The sequence below is a fragment of the Danio rerio genome, chromosome 1 (genome assembly GCF_052040795.2).
Source record: "Danio rerio strain M-AB ecotype USA chromosome 1, GRCz13ab, whole genome shotgun sequence".
Classification (NCBI taxonomy): domain Eukaryota; kingdom Metazoa; phylum Chordata; class Actinopteri; order Cypriniformes; family Danionidae; genus Danio; species Danio rerio.
Genome location: NC_141021.1, coordinates 21,357,110 through 21,375,484, shown reverse-complemented (window position 1 = coordinate 21,375,484; position 18,375 = coordinate 21,357,110). Strand labels below are relative to the sequence as shown.

The 18,375-nt window shown below is 32.9% G+C and overlaps 1 protein-coding gene across 3 annotated transcripts in view; it reads right to left on the bottom strand.

Moving 5' to 3' along the window:
• Nucleotides 1-8,081: 8,081 nt before the first annotated feature.
• uba6 (ubiquitin like modifier activating enzyme 6) overlaps nt 8,082-18,375 on the bottom strand; it is a 47,170-nt gene continuing 36,876 nt past the window's right edge. For all 3 annotated transcript variants that reach the window (XR_015476528.1, XM_087237090.1, XM_087237089.1), the window contains exons 24-33: nt 16,370-16,421; nt 16,218-16,281; nt 16,019-16,088; nt 14,880-14,951; nt 13,631-13,754; nt 13,341-13,534; nt 13,126-13,253; nt 12,944-13,031; nt 10,355-10,449; nt 8,082-10,230 (exon numbers count right to left, since the gene is read on the bottom strand). Coding sequence is in view for 2 of the 3 variants with exons in the window: in XM_087237090.1 (XP_087093216.1) it covers nt 10,080-10,230; nt 10,355-10,449; nt 12,944-13,031; nt 13,126-13,253; nt 13,341-13,534; nt 13,631-13,754; nt 14,880-14,951; nt 16,019-16,088; nt 16,218-16,281; nt 16,370-16,421 (1,038 nt within the window). In the remaining variant the exon portion in view is untranslated. The remainder of the gene's footprint in view (nt 10,231-10,354; nt 10,450-12,943; nt 13,032-13,125; nt 13,254-13,340; nt 13,535-13,630; nt 13,755-14,879; nt 14,952-16,018; nt 16,089-16,217; nt 16,282-16,369; nt 16,422-18,375) is intronic.

Here is an 18,375-nt window from a genome sequence, read left to right as displayed (position 1 = left end):
ACCTCTCGTCCGTTCTCCTCCTCTAACGATGTACGATTCGCGAACGAGTCGTTCATTTGAATCGAATCTTTTCAGTGAATTGGTTGGCAAAAATGATTCGTTCCTTACATCTCTACTGATGATGATGATGATGATTATTATTATTATTATTATTATTATTATTATTATGACATTTATGTGTTGCAAATAACAGCAACACATATACTATGGCATGTGAATTGTAATAAAATGTTAATTAAAAGCAATGATTTTAATAATAATTCAACAATTACAAGCAAGCCCAAATAAACGAACCAAAATATATGTCTATCATAAAATTATTGGTAATTGTTTGGAAAGAGTTTTGAAAATATAAATGATCTAGGCTGCATTTATTGTACATATAATAACCTTTGTAGAATTCTGAAAAGGAATAGTAATCAAGTAATTATACATTTTATTTAAAATATTTTAGTTACCAAAAACAAATCTATAAAGTTTGGAATAAATTACAATATTTCTATATTTCTGAAATAAAATAAATCATATTAAAATAAGAATTGCACTATAAAAAAACTAACAAGCTAACAAGTAACATTTACATTAAGTTACATTTAGTTTAAATGAATATTAAGAAACCAAAAAGTTACATATCATACTTAATATGAAAATGATATTTAATTAAATAAAATACACTTTTACACAAAGATTGCACTCTTTGAAATAAACCCAGTACCAAAATAAATAGGTAACTATTTCTTCAAAGTGAGGAGATAAGCAGCACGTGTATGAAATATGTTGCACTTTTACAGTTACTAGAAGCCTGAGGCAGTATATATCTTGGCATCTAATCTACATTTAATGTAAGACTGATTACATTTTTGAAGATTTTTTTTAAACAATTATGAAAAAGTGTATATTTTATTAAATTAAATACGTACGTCCATGGCTAAATACAAAAGGTTAAATTCATTACAATAAACACAATACCAAAATAAGCAACTGTTTTCTTCTAAATGAACAGATAAGCAGCACGTCGACCCATTCTTTTATAAATAGGCTACTTTGCTTGTAGAGTTAGAGGAAGCCGTTTACTTCCACATATAACTTCATACTATTACCTGAAGTAAAATATCTGCTGAATCGTTTAAACCTACTCAAGTAGTTCGAAAGAATCGTTTCAAAGAAATGAATCGGACTTCCCATCACTACTCCCCTCCCTTCCAGATGTCGAGCGCAGTCAGCCTTCCAATCCGCGTCTCTCCGGAAGGCCGCGGACCAATCGGCCAGCGGAGCACAGGAAACACATTCCCGGAGAGAAGAGCCAGCACAACCAAAAGTTTGCCGAATGAGAGTCAGTAAGAGAACCGTGCTCAAATCAGGCAGGAATCAACTGCAGCAAATGTAGCCCACACAGACACCTGCTACTTAAAGCGATAATTTAAACATGTCATTTATTTAACGTTAACCTACCTAATAAAAGTTGTTGTTTTTTTAGCTGAAATCTTTGTTATTATAATGAAAAAAAGAATAATAACATAAAACACATACAGGCAAAATAAAATGTAATCATGTGTCAATGTGAGACAATTCGGCCTGTCCAACACAGCCTCTACAAACGGTGTTGAGCGCGTTCACTCCATACATAGACAAACTCGCACGTAAAACTGACAGTTTGTTTACCAAAAACAAATGAATATTTATGTTGTAGTGTTTACAAATAGATCCTTTGATTTTTAGAAATTGCAAAGTCACAAAACATTCAAAAGCAGTTATTGTACTATTCTATTCTATTCTATTGTACATATCTACCGTACATATGCATCTGTAATTATGTTCATATCTATCTGCATACCTTTCATTATTAATAGCAAACTGCATATATATATATATATATATATATATATATATATATATATATATATATATATATATATATATATATATATATATATATATATATTCATAGTACATCCATCTGTAATTATCACCATAGTTTTTCTATAATTGCACTTTATAACTTATACCTTTATCCTTTATCCAATATTGCTGCTACTGCACTCCTGGTTAGACCTAAACTGCATTTCTGTCACCGGATGTCAAGGGAGCGAAGACAAGAGGTTGGATCCAAATGCAATTTTTAATGAAAAAGATTATTCGTGCAGGCAAAAACAAATGAGGTCAAAAAACAAGAACTCGGGTATCATGAAGGGCATCAAAAATGCAAAAACAAAGCAATGATCAAAGTACAAAAAGTTACAAAACAATCATCAAAACATAACTAGAAAAACTAAACAGGACGACACTCACTGAAACCATACAGGTACTGACAAACAAAGATTCCGCATAGACTGGTGTGTGCAATGTGTATAAATAGTCCAAACAATTGATGATGACAATATTCAGCTGTGTGTGATTAATGGTGACTGGTTTGTGCAAAGGCATGCTGGGATATGTAGTTCATGAATGACATGTGCACTGTAAAAAATTGCTGTTGAAAAACGGTCAGATTCTACGGTAAAATAATGTTTTTTCACTAAAACAGTAATATTCTGTTAAAAACAGTGCTTTCTGGGTAACATTTTTGTTTTCAAGAAAGTAACCAACTGCAGAAAACTGTGAGCTAACAGAGTTCAGATTCAATGTTTTGAAGTCTGTGTTTGAAATCACGCTTTGTGTCCTTGTTCACTATTTCATACACTAGTTAACTAATATAGTTCACCTGACAGTTTTAATGAACACTAATGAGTGAATTCAGACACTGATGAACACCTGCTGTTAATAATTACAATTACTGAAGAAAATAAACAAGAAACACAAACAGTGACTTGAGTTACAACATTAAATAAAATCAAATAAAATAAAACAGCTTCAGTCTCAGCAGAGGATCATTAAACAACTCCACAAACAACAGCAGACACACACTTATTACTGACTGATTTGACTTCCATACTATTCTCATTGAGATCCAACAGAAATTAAGGTGTTTTTTGTGTCACCGTAATGGAGTGAGGGGCTGGTTTGGTTGGGCTCTTCACCCTTGAACTTAGTCATTCAGACTCTCCAATTACTATAATAAAGAGTTAACTAAATGCTTGTATTATAGCAGTCAAGTTGGAAAGTCAATAAATAGAGAAATCTATTTGTCTGAAATTAGTTCTGATAAATGTTTTGTTATAAATCTGGAAGAAGGGCCTCATGCAATAGATTTTATGCTTAGTTGCAGGTATTAATTTAATTAATGAGAAGTGGAAACAGAAAAGATACCTCCGTAATTACTTAACAGTTAAGAAATAATATACAAAAACAGTTCAGTTATGACAATTACACACTCAGACCTGATGAATCTGACCTTGTATCTCAACAATGGTAACATCTCAAATGTTTCATGCTGCAATGCATGCTGGTAGTGGCACGGTACAAATATCCCAGCATGCATTGCGGTATAAATAAATGTTGTATAATGGTCTAACAGTTTTATTTATTTGTGTTTGATTCTGCTTTTGTTTATGTTCCGACTTTCAGTTGCCTGTTTGTGAGTTAAACTGTTAATTTTGTTAAATTTGTTGTCACCATTATTGAGGTTCATATGCTGATTATTGATGTCTGTTTGAGTGCGATTTACACCATAGAGCAGTGTTATTGTCCAAGATATTCTTAAAAACTTCCAGAAATCATTGCCATATATAGACATATAATGTAAATCAATAGATTTAACGTTGAATAGGAGCAGTAAATTTTATTATACTAAGTGAGAACAAACTTATTCATTTAATAGCAACATGAACATCACCAGATCTTATTTAGGTTTTTGGCTGGCTTGCCACAACAAAGGAGCTTTTTAAACAAAGTTCTTAACAATTGCAGCAGCCAAGATATATAAATGGTAAAAATTACAAGGCTAAGAGCCCAACTAAAGCAAACTCTGTTCTCAATAATGGTGACGTAAAACTTTAGCTTTTTCTCAAGAAGAACTTTAGTAAATGTTATACAAAAATACATGTATTAAGTAATAAGTGTAGCTGGTGATGATGTTTGTAGAGTTGTTTAATCAACCGCTGATCATTTAAATGATTTAATCATTTGTTGTTCTTCAGGTTATTTCATTATAAAGCTGTGACTAAAGTTTTGTATGTTCTGTTCTTGTTTTTTCCCTTCAGTATTTCTTCATTTGTTCATTGTTAATCCTCAATTATCATTTAATTAGTCAGTTAATTAATGAATTTACTTCAGCTTTGCTACATGTTTCTTGAACACTCAGTAGTGTGGACACTTCAATTAAAACAGAAGTATATGCTCTGGGGTTTAAAGGGTTAAAAGTGTGAGAGGTAAAAACAGTGTAAAAATGTATTTTAACAGTAATATACAGTTAATTTACACTACGGAAATAGACTGTAAAAAAACAGTAGATTGCTGGCAACCACAGCTGCCAGTAGATTAACGTTAAATCAAGAAAAAAAAACAGTATTTTACTGTAAAACCTGAAGCTAATTTCTTCTGTATGTCACCGTTGTGGAGGAGAGTAGAGCCAGTGTATGAGTTAAAGATGAACAATGAACTGCTGATGTCATTCTGCATGTTTCTCTATTTAAAAACATCAGCTGTTTAGTTGCTGATGCAGTCAGAATCTCTCTGGTGATTCCAGATTTACATGTATGTGTGCTGTTGTGAAAAATAAGACATTAGAGTTAAACCGAACTTTTCTAATTAACTAAAATAAGTTATCATTATAAGTATGCTTCTAAGCATATATAGCACATTACTTCATAAACTCATTCAGCAGTTGACCAAGTTGAGGCAGTTGCTTTTAGTGAGCAAAATGAGTTCACTTGAGTATTGTGTAAATCAATGTAGTCCATGTATTTTTACAGCAACATACTGTAAAATAACAGTACATTGCTGGCAACTGCAGCTGCCAGTATTTTACTGTTTTTTAACGGGACAATTTTTAACAGTGTGTAGTATGCCAGCGATCTTTCAGGAACAGATTGCTGGTTATGTGACACATTTCACTGCCTTTTACATGTGTATAGTCAAATATAATATTATACTATATAATTGTATGTACATTGTTATACAAATAAAAATGAAGCCTCACTTGCCATTGGCCTTGATTGTACGAACCACTGACTCGAAGTAAATATTCGTAGATGTTTCAAACTGAAACAAGCCTTAAAAGTAATCATCACTACACAATGTCAAAGAGCCAAGAGGTTTTTGTCTGTTTTATTTTTTAAATCATGTTATTGCGTTATAACGCATGTATAACTTGCGTTTATTCAGCAAGGACCAGTTTCAGCTTTACATCTTGAATGTTCTACTGAAGAACTAAAAACTCCCCTACATCTAACTTGATAGTAAACAACAATTTTTATTTGTTGTAACAAACTACTATCCTTTTAAAATCGATTTATATAGCCTTTGTGAAAAGCTTTAAAAAGATTTTTGGTTAATTTAATTTAGCATGTAGTAGATCTGACTAATTAATGAGTGGATTTCAGCAAAAGTTAGATGAGTTAGGGTCATGGAACTAGCAGCTGTCCAGTGTCTAGACTCTTATATTACACCGTTACATCATTTTACTCAGGAGGAGAACAAGAAAATTTGTTGCTATGCATGTTAAACAAGATAGCCACTAACCATCTGTGCTCTCCAATGTCTTTGACTGTGTGTGTGTGTGTGTGTGTGTGTTTATGTGTGTGTGTGGGATGGGGGAGGGTGCAGACTTTTGGTGTGATCTCTGACCCAACAGACTACAGCAGGCAGTTCATTTGACACTCCGGGGTAAATTGAATTCCTCAGGCCTCCACCCTGCTCGCTCTGAACTAGTGTATTTGTGTTTTACATCAGAGCTGTATCTTTTTGTAATGGGTTTAGTAGAATTTGACTTAGTTCACACCTTTATTTTGTGCTTGTGTTTGGTTGTAGGGAGTATATTGGTTCAACCTACTCCATGCAAGAGAATCTTTTGAAGGTGTTGCATGAAGAATCTGCAAAAACAACAGACGGCATATGTGTCCTGAAAGCACACGCTCAGACATGCTGTCCCAAGTGACCCAGAGGTCAAAATCCACTCCTCAAAGTAGCACCATGCCAAGAACAGACAGAGAGAGAGAGAGAGAGAGAGAGAGAGAGAGAGAGAGAGAGAGAGAGCTGTATTTCCTGGTGAGTGGAACAAAAGAAATCAAACAGAGATTTCAAGGGATAGTTTACCCAAAATTTAAACTCCCCCCTGTTCCAAACCTGTCTGAGTTTATTTTTTAAGTTGAACAAAAATTAAGATATTATTGAATTATTACAAATGATTAAATTAATATACCTGAAGCCATCAACTTAGTATTTGTTCCTACTAGGCATGTCAGTGGCTATGGGTTTCTGACTTTCTTCAGAATATTTTATTTTGTATCCAACAACAACAAAAAACTCAGTTAATTTTCATTTTGGAGTGAACTATCCCTTTCAATTACTTAAATGTACATCACTGTTAGTCATGGCATGGATAGAGGGGACTTGTCCCCACCAATTTCTACCAACTACTGAAATGTCCCCACTAATAATTTAATAAACGTCAAAATAAAATAATAATGCTCCGTCAACCCTAAGTAGCCTACTTGTGCACAAAAGTTTAAAGTCAAGTGTGGTATGAGTTCACTATACTACTGTATACCAAAGCTGTGCAATTAATTGAAATTCAGTTCTGATTTTGGCCTCCATGATTATGCAAAACAATAATCAGGACAAAACAGTTTAATTGCATCACACATCTCTTTAAATTTCTCTATACCTTCTCAAAGCCAGATTGCAGCACTCCTGAATAAATATATTGAATTAAAAAACCTTTCTGATCTTAAATGTTTGGACAGTAATGTTGATAATTTCTTGTTTTAGTTTTAGCCTGCATATTGATCTAGTAACCTAAAGACTTGAATGACAAAACTATGAAAAATTATAGATTTTCACCACCTAATGAAATTTATAAAAAATAAAATACATTAAAAAAAATATATATATATTATATATATATATATATATATATATATACACACACACACACACACACACACGTTTATGTTATATTTATATATATATATATATATTTTTTTTTTTTTCATATGAGCTGGCACAGCCATTGTAACCAAATTGTGTTGAGACTTCCAGTCTTATTCACTTTAAGATTCTGTTGGTAAGATAACCTTGGCTACAAATATCACGGTATTGTGGTAACTGCTCTAAAATAAGTTCTTTCTAAATGTCTGGGTAAAAAGTAGGCTAAAAATTTTTAAATTAGGTTATCTCCCGACAACCCCCCCCCCCCCCCCCATTGAACACAATATATTTTATTAAATATATTATGTATTAATTTAAAGAAACATTTAAAATATTTTGGACCACTAGTTTTTGGTGTAGATGTTCATTTTCTGCTGGAGACACTGATGCCCTAAAAACTAAATAAAAAAGTATACATAATAACGGTATAACAGAAAACTTGAGCGATTTTAAAACCTTGACTTTTTCTAAACCGCAGTAAACCTTGAAACCGGTTATCGTCCCATGCCTATTCACTTTTATTGATTTTTAGCTGCGAAAAATACAGCTCATTATGCTGCTTGATGATGCAAATTAGTGTTTTTATTGTATTATTTCAATATGAATGCATTGTCATAAACACACGGCTCTAGAGCAAGCAGTTTGATCATTTACTGGCATTTGTTATTCTCAATCATTTACCAATATGCAAATGAATAGGAAGTCATAAAACAATCACAGAGAAGAGCTTGCTTCCGCATTGTAAAACAAGGTGACTACAAGCATTGGTCTTTAATTCAATTGATGACCATGTTCTTGTTTCTTGGCAGTCTTTTAAAAATATAGATGCGTTTTCAAATCTTATTTTAATCATATTACCAGATTAATACATTTCTTTGTATTTTGGATAACTGTTTACAATTTGACTAAACCTGTTAGATTGTAGTCAATTAAATTACCCTAAAACAATTCAGAAGACTAATATTCTTTAGTTAAAGAGTTTATTGGAAGAATGGGTGAAAAAAGATAAAAACAATAAATAAAGAAATAAATGAAAAAGAATGAAAACATTGAGATTTGATTTGAAATTTTAATTTATTGGACTCTTGTAGTTTACTTTAGTCACAATGACATCATATGTTCCAATCACTGATTTATCTTTTTTAGATATCATATTAGCAGTAGGACATCATTAGAGGGAAGTCTGTGCAACTGAAGGTCATTTTAAAGGGATCAAATCAGAAACTTTTCTCTATTTTTCCTCTTCATTATGCATTCAAACATCTCCACTGTAAGCTCAAACCATATCATCCGGTTAGCTGTTTATGTGTGTGTGTGTGTGTGATTTCTAATTACTACTGCCAATAACCAGTGTGCTAAGCAACAGCCACCTGCCTAAAGGACACTTTAGGACGATTCAATGACGTTTAACAAGACTACAAATGCAACGTGAAACTTGTGAAAGACCTGTTATTTGTGTCCACATGCAGATTGGAATTGTGATATGAATATACACTGACATATGAGATGATGTCTATATCTTTGCCAGTTATATAGAATCTCATCATTCAGATTCTCCTCCTTGACCTTCATATACTTTAACCTGAAGTTGATAGTAGCAGATGAGGAAGCGAAGCTGTTACTTATAGCACCCTCTAGTGGCAATAATGAATTATGACCATCATTGTGGGCGTAACGAGAGAGGTGAAATTCTTTACCTCATCTGTCCTCACTGACAGCTAAGATCACAAAAGACCTGACAGCCTCATTCATGGGAAACCAGTCGTGAAGAGCTGCTGAAAGCCACTGATGAATATTTGAAACCAGAAGCAAAATCTTTGGTGTTATGTTGCTTACAGTGACTGACAAACCTCTCAAACCTTAAAATCCTCCCAAAATATGTGCAAATAAATAACCGCTTATTCATGATGACTCTTTATCTCTTACAAGCCGTCTATTGACTTTTAGACAATCGAACAATATTAATGAACACTCCATGTTTTTTCATGTGGACATTTTAGACAATTTTTTAATCCATTCTGCCAATATCTGCGTTTGGCAGAAGCACTTTTAGCTTAGCTTAGCATAAATCACTGAATCAGGTTAGATTAGCACCTTGCTCAAAAAGAGGTTTGCTTTTTTTATTTCTATTTAAAGTTTGACTCTCTAAGTTCAGGGCTGTCCAAACTCAGTCCTGGAGGGTCGGTGTCCTGAAGAGTTTAGCTCAAACCCTAATTAAACACACATGAACCAGCTAATCAAGCTGTTATTATATATACTAAAAACTTGAAGTGTCTTGAAGCTAGACTCAGCATGACAACCACAGTTTGGACACCCCAGATCTAGTTACACTTTGTAATAAGACTGACAAAAAAATGATGAGTTGCTATGTTGTAGGCCTGGAACTATTCTCTCATTCATGAGTAACATTCAAGAATCTTTACTGCCATATCATGGCTGAAGCAGGCACAACAATATTATGCAGCGCTGTTACAGAGTAACCTGGTAACTATTTTTAAATTCTGTGTACTATGATTGTGCCTGCTGGAGCCATGGTATGGCAACAAAGTTTCTTGATTGTTACGGAGGAATAAGAGTATAGTTCCTACCCATATCGACCTAGAAAATAGCAACTCTTAATTTTTCGTCAATCTTTGCACCCGATGTAACAAAAGTGTCAAGCTTTAAATAGCAAAACTATAAACAGTCTGATCATTTTTAAATGAGATGATAATAATTTGATTCAAGGATTTATGCTAAGCTAAGCTAAAAGGGCTTCCCCCTTTAGCTTTCCAAAAAAAGTGGAGTGTTCTTTTAAGCCCTGGGGAAAGTCGTGTAAACACTTTCTTTTAGTTTTACTCTTAAGAGCGTAAATATTAGTCATTGTTGCCACATTGAAGTACAATAGAATTTTCTTAAGGCATCTGCACAGGCAATGCTGTGCAATAAAATATTAAACCAGTAGAAAACAAAAATTCACTATGTACACTGAGTCTGATCAAGTGCTACTTCACTTGTGGTCCACAGGGCAAGAGAGAAGAGTGTGTGTTTGCTGAGTTTTGTATGTGTGTGTGTCAGGCTGTCTCGCTGCTTTCATTTTCTCCACTGAAGTAATATCGCACTGGAGGACCGGGAAGATCTTCATCACCATCCACCTCAGGGGCAAACGATACGGTCAGGTCGACATATTTCCTTCCTGATGAAGGTTTGATCAGTTTATGCATTCTGTAAGGAGAAGAGAAACAGGGAGATGGTTGGAGAAATGCATTATGTTACATTTTGAAACAGAAGCTGGAAGTATGCAATAATTTTTTCAATTCGTATTTTTTATTTTTCTGTTGAGCCTCACGTTAGTTTGAGTCTTTTGTTGTGGCCTGGCATAACTGGCACATACAGCATCTTCACTCCATGAACAACCATGGTGGGCTCAATCCCGTATTTCTCCTGAAATGAAACAAAAGCTTTATTGCTGTGTAGTGTGCAAAAAAGTATTGAATTCCTGGCAAATGCCAACATAATATAGACCCGAGTGTTATATATGTATTGAAGATTTAAAGAAAATAATAATTTTAGGATGCCATTGGTTAAACAAACAAAAAGAGAAAACTGTGAATAACCAAAATTTAGCAAATTGTGGAGCTAATAAATAATTTGTATTGCTTTCTCAAAGTAGCATCTTGCACTTTTATTACAATTTATTAAATGAAAAATAGTCAAAAATAGTGATACTGGGAAATATTACCGAAACAAATATGATTGTAAAAACATTTCTATTTGAACATATATTAAGGTTTATTACAGGGATATTCAAGATGAATTTTCAGCAAGTCTTCAGTCATATGATACTTCAAAATGTATTATAAAATGCTAATTAAGTGGTCAAACATTTATTATTACTATTTTCAATGCTGATAACTTTTGTGTTTCTTAATATTTCCTTAATATATACACTACCGGTCAAAAGTTTGGGGTCAGTTTTATATATATATATATTTCTTTTTTTTATGTAATAATTTAAATAAAATCATTCTGCTTATCAAGGCGGCATTTATTAAATGTAAAAAAAAAAGTAAAATACTTATTTTCTACTTACTGTATGTAGTTTTAAATGAAATTATTACTCTAGTCAGTATTGCTTTTATTACTATTACCATTAATATTAATACTCATTCATTCATTTTCTTTTCGGCTTATAGTCCCTTTATTAATCAGGGGTCGCCAAAGTGGAATGAACCACCAACTTATTTAACATATGTTTTATGCAGCGAATGCCCTTCCAGCCACAATCCAACACTAGGAAACAGCCATATATATATATATATATATATATATATATATATATATATATATATATATATATATATATATATATATATATATATATATATATATATATATATATATATATCAATTTAAACATACAATTTTTTTGCTAAACAAAGTTTTCAATTTCTTTCACAATTTTTTACATTTTCAACGAAGTTTGCTCAAATTTTGTAGTTTCAGAGGTTCTGATTTGTATAACAATACCACCAAACTATTAATGATATGCAAAATGTTTATTTATTTCTATGTTACAAGTAACGTTCATATATTTAAAGCGTTGCTAAATTAGTCCCACATCAAGATAGTAGACTGTGTGTGACATAACTGGTTAATATCATTAATAAACATGACTGCTATTAAGTAATTTTATCTAAATATTTTTGTCCATCTGTTTGTGAAAGCTGAAGTGGCCTTCACAATATTGATCAGCAGACTATGGACTCTCTCATACCCCCGGTGCAATGTGGCGCAAGGCGCGACGCAATTGTTGTTTGCTAGTTTCAGCTTGGCGCAAGAGTTGTTTTGATGTTTTGCGCCACGCTGTTTGAATAGCAAATGCATTTGCGCTCATATGTGCGGCCATAGCCATTCTGGTCTAAAAAGGAAAGCGCTCTGAGGCGCATTGCTGGCGCGTTGATATTTTGAAAAACTATAATAGATTTTTCAATAGACCAAAACAAAGCCGGTCTTAAGTCGAGCGCAGAGTGAGTTAGTTGTGCGCCTCGCTTACACTGCTTAATGCACACAAGATTTACGGCAATACTCAAATATCTTTACATATGAAAAACAATTAAAATATTAAGGATATATATAGGATATAATAAGGATTTATATACTGTAGGATATAAATATAAAGGATTAAAATATTACAAAACATATTATTTTCTAGCCTACATAAACATAAAAACCACTGCCTTCAAGCCTTCTTTATCTCGGGAGGCTTTTTCAGTTTATTTATCACAATTTGCTTTTGTATAATGTTATTATTATTAGCAGTATTATTTATTATATCAATATTTATATTTGTTTAATTAAAAACAAGCTTAGATTTGCCCACCTGTCAGGTTTTAGACCAAATGGGGCATAGCATGTGTATTAGGATATAACTCAGGTTTTTGAACACACTTTGTTATTATTGTTCATTTATTTGTTGGCTGGAAATTAGAACTGAATTTAGAAATAGTTTTGAAACAAATATTTGCGCTTAACAAACGAAATTAGTTATTTATAGGCTAATTGATGTCTGTGCGTAAAGGTTTCCCTATCCACGAGAGCGAAAGTGAAAGTTAATAATTTATCTCTCATTCTGTTTAGCTGTTTTCTTGCTAGTGAAATGCTCAGTTTTTCCACCTACACTTACTTACGCCATGTAAATGGCAAATGTGCTTATGGCGCAACGCAACTGGCTCTTAAATTGAATGGGAGATGAGAGTCTGATTGGTTTATTCTCAAAACACACCTATAACTCATTAAGAAAATAAACTCAGCCCTTTTAGACAAAGTGGATTTTTCCGTCCTTATATTAGCAAATAGATTCTGACATGCCCTGAAAGCGTTTGCGCCCTGCGCTTTGTGCATGGATCGTCAAAATAGAGCCCTTAATGTTACTCACCCTTACGGCACTAATAAAATCAGATAAGGTGAAGTCCTCACGACCGAAGATGGTCCAACGATCCCAGATAGAAAATGAAATATCATCTCTGGTCAAAACAAAAAGATCCAATTACATGAAGCCAGGAATAGTGCATCTATTCATCCCTGAAAAGTATCTATGCACAAGCACTGATCTGTTACCTGATTTGGGTTCTCTTGACCTGAGCTGTTTCTGTAAGAACCACAACTGGAATGGCCAGGTTGAAGAAGCAGTTTTTAAACAACTCAAATCCATAACCGCCAGCAATTTTAATCAACTCCATCGACACCTAAAGGGAATGAATAATAAAGCAATCATATATCCACACAGCAATGCACTCAAATATTCACTGAAATCATTTAGTTTTTACTCTCACCAGTCCAGCAACAGCAGCTGTAGATGTAGCAATCGCAGGGATGATTTTGCCAGCTATTCGTTTGGTTTGTAGTCGGTCAGCGGCCTCAATGGCGTACATACGAGCTCGCAGGGCTGACGCTGATGCTACAAAATCCATGTGTCCATTTGTGTCATCGTCCTTTTCGAAGAACAGCGGACTCATACATAGTCTCTCTAAAGTAAGAGTAAAATGTGAGTACAAATGTGTGGAAGCTGAGCATCTTGATTTGTTATGAACTGTTTGTTATATGTTGTGTGCTATAAACACACCAGGTGTTACTAAGTTGGAGTTGATGGCCTCTTGTAGCTGTGAAATGGCTTCTCTTTCCTCCTCACTGCTCACTGTTATTTTCAACTGATCTGGCTTTTTAACAGTCTCGTCAGTCTCTATATGCTGAAATAAAAAACACACAAAAGTGATGAAATTCGGTAAAGCCACAGAAAATCACAAATATTTGGCTCTTGGATAGTTTACCAAAAATGTAAAAATTTACAGTTTTATTCACCAGATCTTTATGAAGTTATTTATTATTTATTATTATATTATTATTATATATTTATTATTTTATTATTTATGATTTTATTTTTTCAGTTAAACCTAAAAGATATTTTGAAGAATTTTGGAAATTGTTAACCACTGACTTCCATAGTAAGTAAAACAAATGCTATGGAAGTCAATGATTACTGGTTTCCAAGATTTTCAAAAATGACTTTGTTTGTGTTCAGCAGAAGAAAGAAACTCATCCAGCCCTATCATACTCCCGGCGCAATAAGGTGCACGTTGTGTATGGTGCGATTTGTTGCTAATTTCAGACCAGCGCAATAGTAATGTTCACGTTTTGCACCACGTTGCTTAAATAGCAAAATCCATTTGCATCACTTTGCTGACTCATGGGTGTTCCGGCCTATAAAGGAGGTTTGTTAAAACACATTGTTGGCGCATTGCTATTTTAAGGAACTAAAAAAGACCACGCCATTGACCAACTAAAAGCTGATCTAAATGTAATGCACCTATGCAGGTCCAAAAGCTTACACATTGCTTTATAAATAAAAAAAAAAACACTACCTCCACGCCTCATCTTGGTGGACTTTTTAATTTTTGCATTGTCTAAGAGCTGATGAAATTAAAGATTAAAGGAATTAAAGGTAAACAAAAAAATTTAAAAACAGATAAAATCACGTTTAAAGTTCAACAAATTAAGTTAGCAATGCACAACAGGTCTGTCTTCAAAGAGTTTATTATTGTTAAAAATTAATTTCCCTAAAATAAAAATCAAGTTTTTCTTTGATCCAGAATCCAACTGTTACTCTTTATTAGAGGCAGGAATCCCAGTAAAACATTTAGAGCATTACGATTTTAATTCTATAAGCAGGTTTATGTGCCAAACTCTGTTTAAGTCACATCACTTTGACCTAAATGCAAAGTTAAATAATGTTGTTTTATTTTGATTGCTTTTATAAAGTTGTTGTGTTTAAGAATGAGTTCAATCAGACATGCACAAAGTGAATGAACAGATACCTTTTCAGCTGGTTTGTATTCAGGAACATCCACTTCAGCTAAAACTCTGGAGACATCCTCGTAGGAAAGTTGCTATAAATGATTCAATAGAACATTATAAGACAAATAACAACAAAACTTTACAAACAATTATTTCAAAAAGTAGGAGTGTGCAATATTGAAAATTATCTGGATTATTTGGTGAGTTTAAATTATTAAGTTAAACAATATTAGGTTTTTTAAATACTATTGTTTCTTGGCTGGTTTAAGCCTAACAGATCAAGAAATATCAATATAGTAGCAAGTCCCTGCATTAATGAGCTTAATTCTTATTCTGTCTTAATGAATAAATTCAAATGATTCATTCAAAATGGCTGATTCATTCAGAAAATAAGCATCTCTATGAATGTATCACTGAATCATTTGCTCATAATGTTAGTGAACAGCAAGATTCATTTCAACCTTTTAAGCTAAATGTAAAATAATTTTTTGTAAAATTGTTTTCTAAAATCATTATCACATTTGAGATCAAATTTAAAAAACTGATTTTCAAGATAGCGGCACTCTTGCATGGGTCATATTACTGCTACATCATTCATTCATTCATTCATTCATTCATTTTCTTTTCAGCTTAGTCCCTTTATTAATCAGGGGTTCCACAGTGATATGAACTGCCAACTTATCCAGCATATGTTTTATGCAGAGGATGCCCTTCCAGCTGCAACCAATCACTGGGAAACACCCATACACTCTCATTCACACACATACACTATGGACAATTTAGACTTCCCAAATTACCAATAGCACATGTCTTTGGACTTATGGGGGAAACCGGAGCACTCGGAGGAAACCCACAACGGGAACATGCTAACTCCACACTTTACTATATCATCTTTTATAAATATAAAAAACATAAACCCAAACCCAAGGGATATTTACGAGTTCAGTACAGGCTCATTTTAACATTCTGTATCATGCAGTGAACACTTTTGAGTGTTTTTAGTTTGTTTTCTGCAAATTAAACGACATACTCAAAAATCTCAGCTCACACATTGTTTAGGCAACAATTATAATATTGCTGTAGATAATAAATATTGCACACCATGCACTTTTTCAGGCACCACACAAGTAGACAGCAGTTTGTGTAAATCATTGTTTACCTCTTCTGAGTATGGAATATTATAAATTCCAGCAAAAAGGCGAGCTGCGCTGACAACAAAACCAAAATGCCTGAAGGACAAAACAGAGATTTTTTCATAAGCTTTCACACATCACCTGATTCTTTGTTTTACTGCAGTAAAAATGAATGCTCACTTTAGCTATGAACAACGAACTATAAATAATTACTGAGAGACTCACAGCGGGTCACTGAGGTCAAAGTCTATGGGAGAAGGTGGTCGTTTTGGAGACTGCCAGAACAGACCTAAAATAGAAGGGAAACACTTCAGCTGGGCAAAGACATCGATTTTTCTCACTTTTTGAATTCTTCCGCAGGAGTGAAGATTACTTACTGCCATCTTTTAGCCGTGTGTCCAATGGAAATGAGTGCAGTAGTTGTAATGCCTGAAATATTAAAGCAAAAATGTGAAAAGTTAAAAGAAATTCAGTAGCCTACTACTGTATATGATGAAGCATTCCAAAGCTTATCACTATTTAAAGGTGCAGTATGTAAGTTTGACACCCAGTGGGTGAACTAGGTATTGCACACCTGGTTCAAAACAAACATAAGCGCAGGTTGCCAGATATGTATTAATTAGATTGTAAACCTTAATATTTTGTTGAAGTGTAGTAAGTGCACTATTCTGTTTCATGTATTTAAACTTCTGTCGTGTTTCATCTGGTGCAAATTGGCCCAATTACTTGTTACTGCAAATCTCATCACATAGTGTGTTGTTAGGTCAATGGGCTACAATGTAACCTGCTCAACTAATGTTTACATTCGTAATATTTATATTATTTGCTAATTAATAACCACGTCATGTGAACCTCTGGGTCTCATTTCAGAATCTGCTATTGTCCACCGGAGGTCGCATTTTGGTAGTGGACACACATGTCGAGAGCCTTCCTCACTGAATGAATGAAATATAATTGGCTAAATTGGCATTGGGTGGATTAAAAGAACCAAAATAAAAAGACTATAACAAGCAACTGGCTTAAAGACTTAACATTGAAATGTAAGCAGTAGTTTGAGAATATTGAAGAAATTTATGTAATGGAAAAACTGACATTTATGTTGAGGATGAAAGCAGATTTTTTCAGGAAGGTTTATGAAAAAAGGATAATAAATAAAGAATATAAAGACATCCCCATTTAAGTAAAAGGTAATTGGAAGAGATATATCAATCTTATGCGTTCGGCTTTTATCTTTTTCATTTATTTATTACATTTTTTTTTACTGTTTCTACATCCAAGTATAAAAGTGTGTGTATATATAGGTAAGTATGTATGTGCATATTGACATGTGTATGTATGTAATGATATATGTCTGCATGTTTTTTCTTTTTCTTCTTGTTAAATTATTGTTCTGTATTGTAAAAATAAAATAAGTATAAATAAAATTTATATATATATATATATATATATATATATATATATATATATATATATATATATATATATATATATATATATATATATATATATAAAAAACACATCAGTTCCGGCAAGTAACGCACATTTTCAAAGCAGAATATCTGACTTCAGAATTGTTTTTCAGATAAACATAATGTTCATTTGGCATGTTAAATATCTGCAAACATATTATGGCATTTTCATGCTTTAGAAGAGTCAGAAACTTACATACAGCACCTTTAAAAATATATTTAAGGCAAGACACTGCTGGCAAAATATTTATTTTCAGGTGATAAATATTTTATTTATCACCTGTCCATTTTTGGGCATTATGGCTTTTCATATTTATTTATTTTTTTACATAATATGTCAAGTAAACATCCAAAACACTTTTAAGTGTTTCTTGTGATGCATTTTAAAGGCTGTTTTATCAAATAGATTTTTTTTCCCATAAACAAAGCCATAAATCTGCATTTCAGAAGACAAACACCAAACTTCACAATTTATTCATATCTATATCCTCAAGTGTTTTAAAGAAATACTTTCATATATACATTGCATAATTATATACAACAATATTATATAGTTATATTCAACTACATTATATTAATCTAATTTTTTACTGTTGTTATTCGGGTTGTTCACATAGTTTTCTCTGATGAAAATGAACTGAAAAACTATTAACTCTAACAAGTAAAAAAAAAAGGAAAGAAAAAGAAACCAAAATTTTGAACCTGACTTCATTAAATTTAGATTTGAAGTTCATTTACGTTCAGATTTGAAAGACTCAATTGTATGCAATTAAGTGCATATTTAATACAATAATGCCTCATTTGCATATTTAAACATTACATTTTAGAAAACGTGTATTAGCATTAGGGTTGGGTATCATTTGGGGTTTTCCGTTACCGGTGCTAAATTGATACTTTTAAAACGATACCGGTGC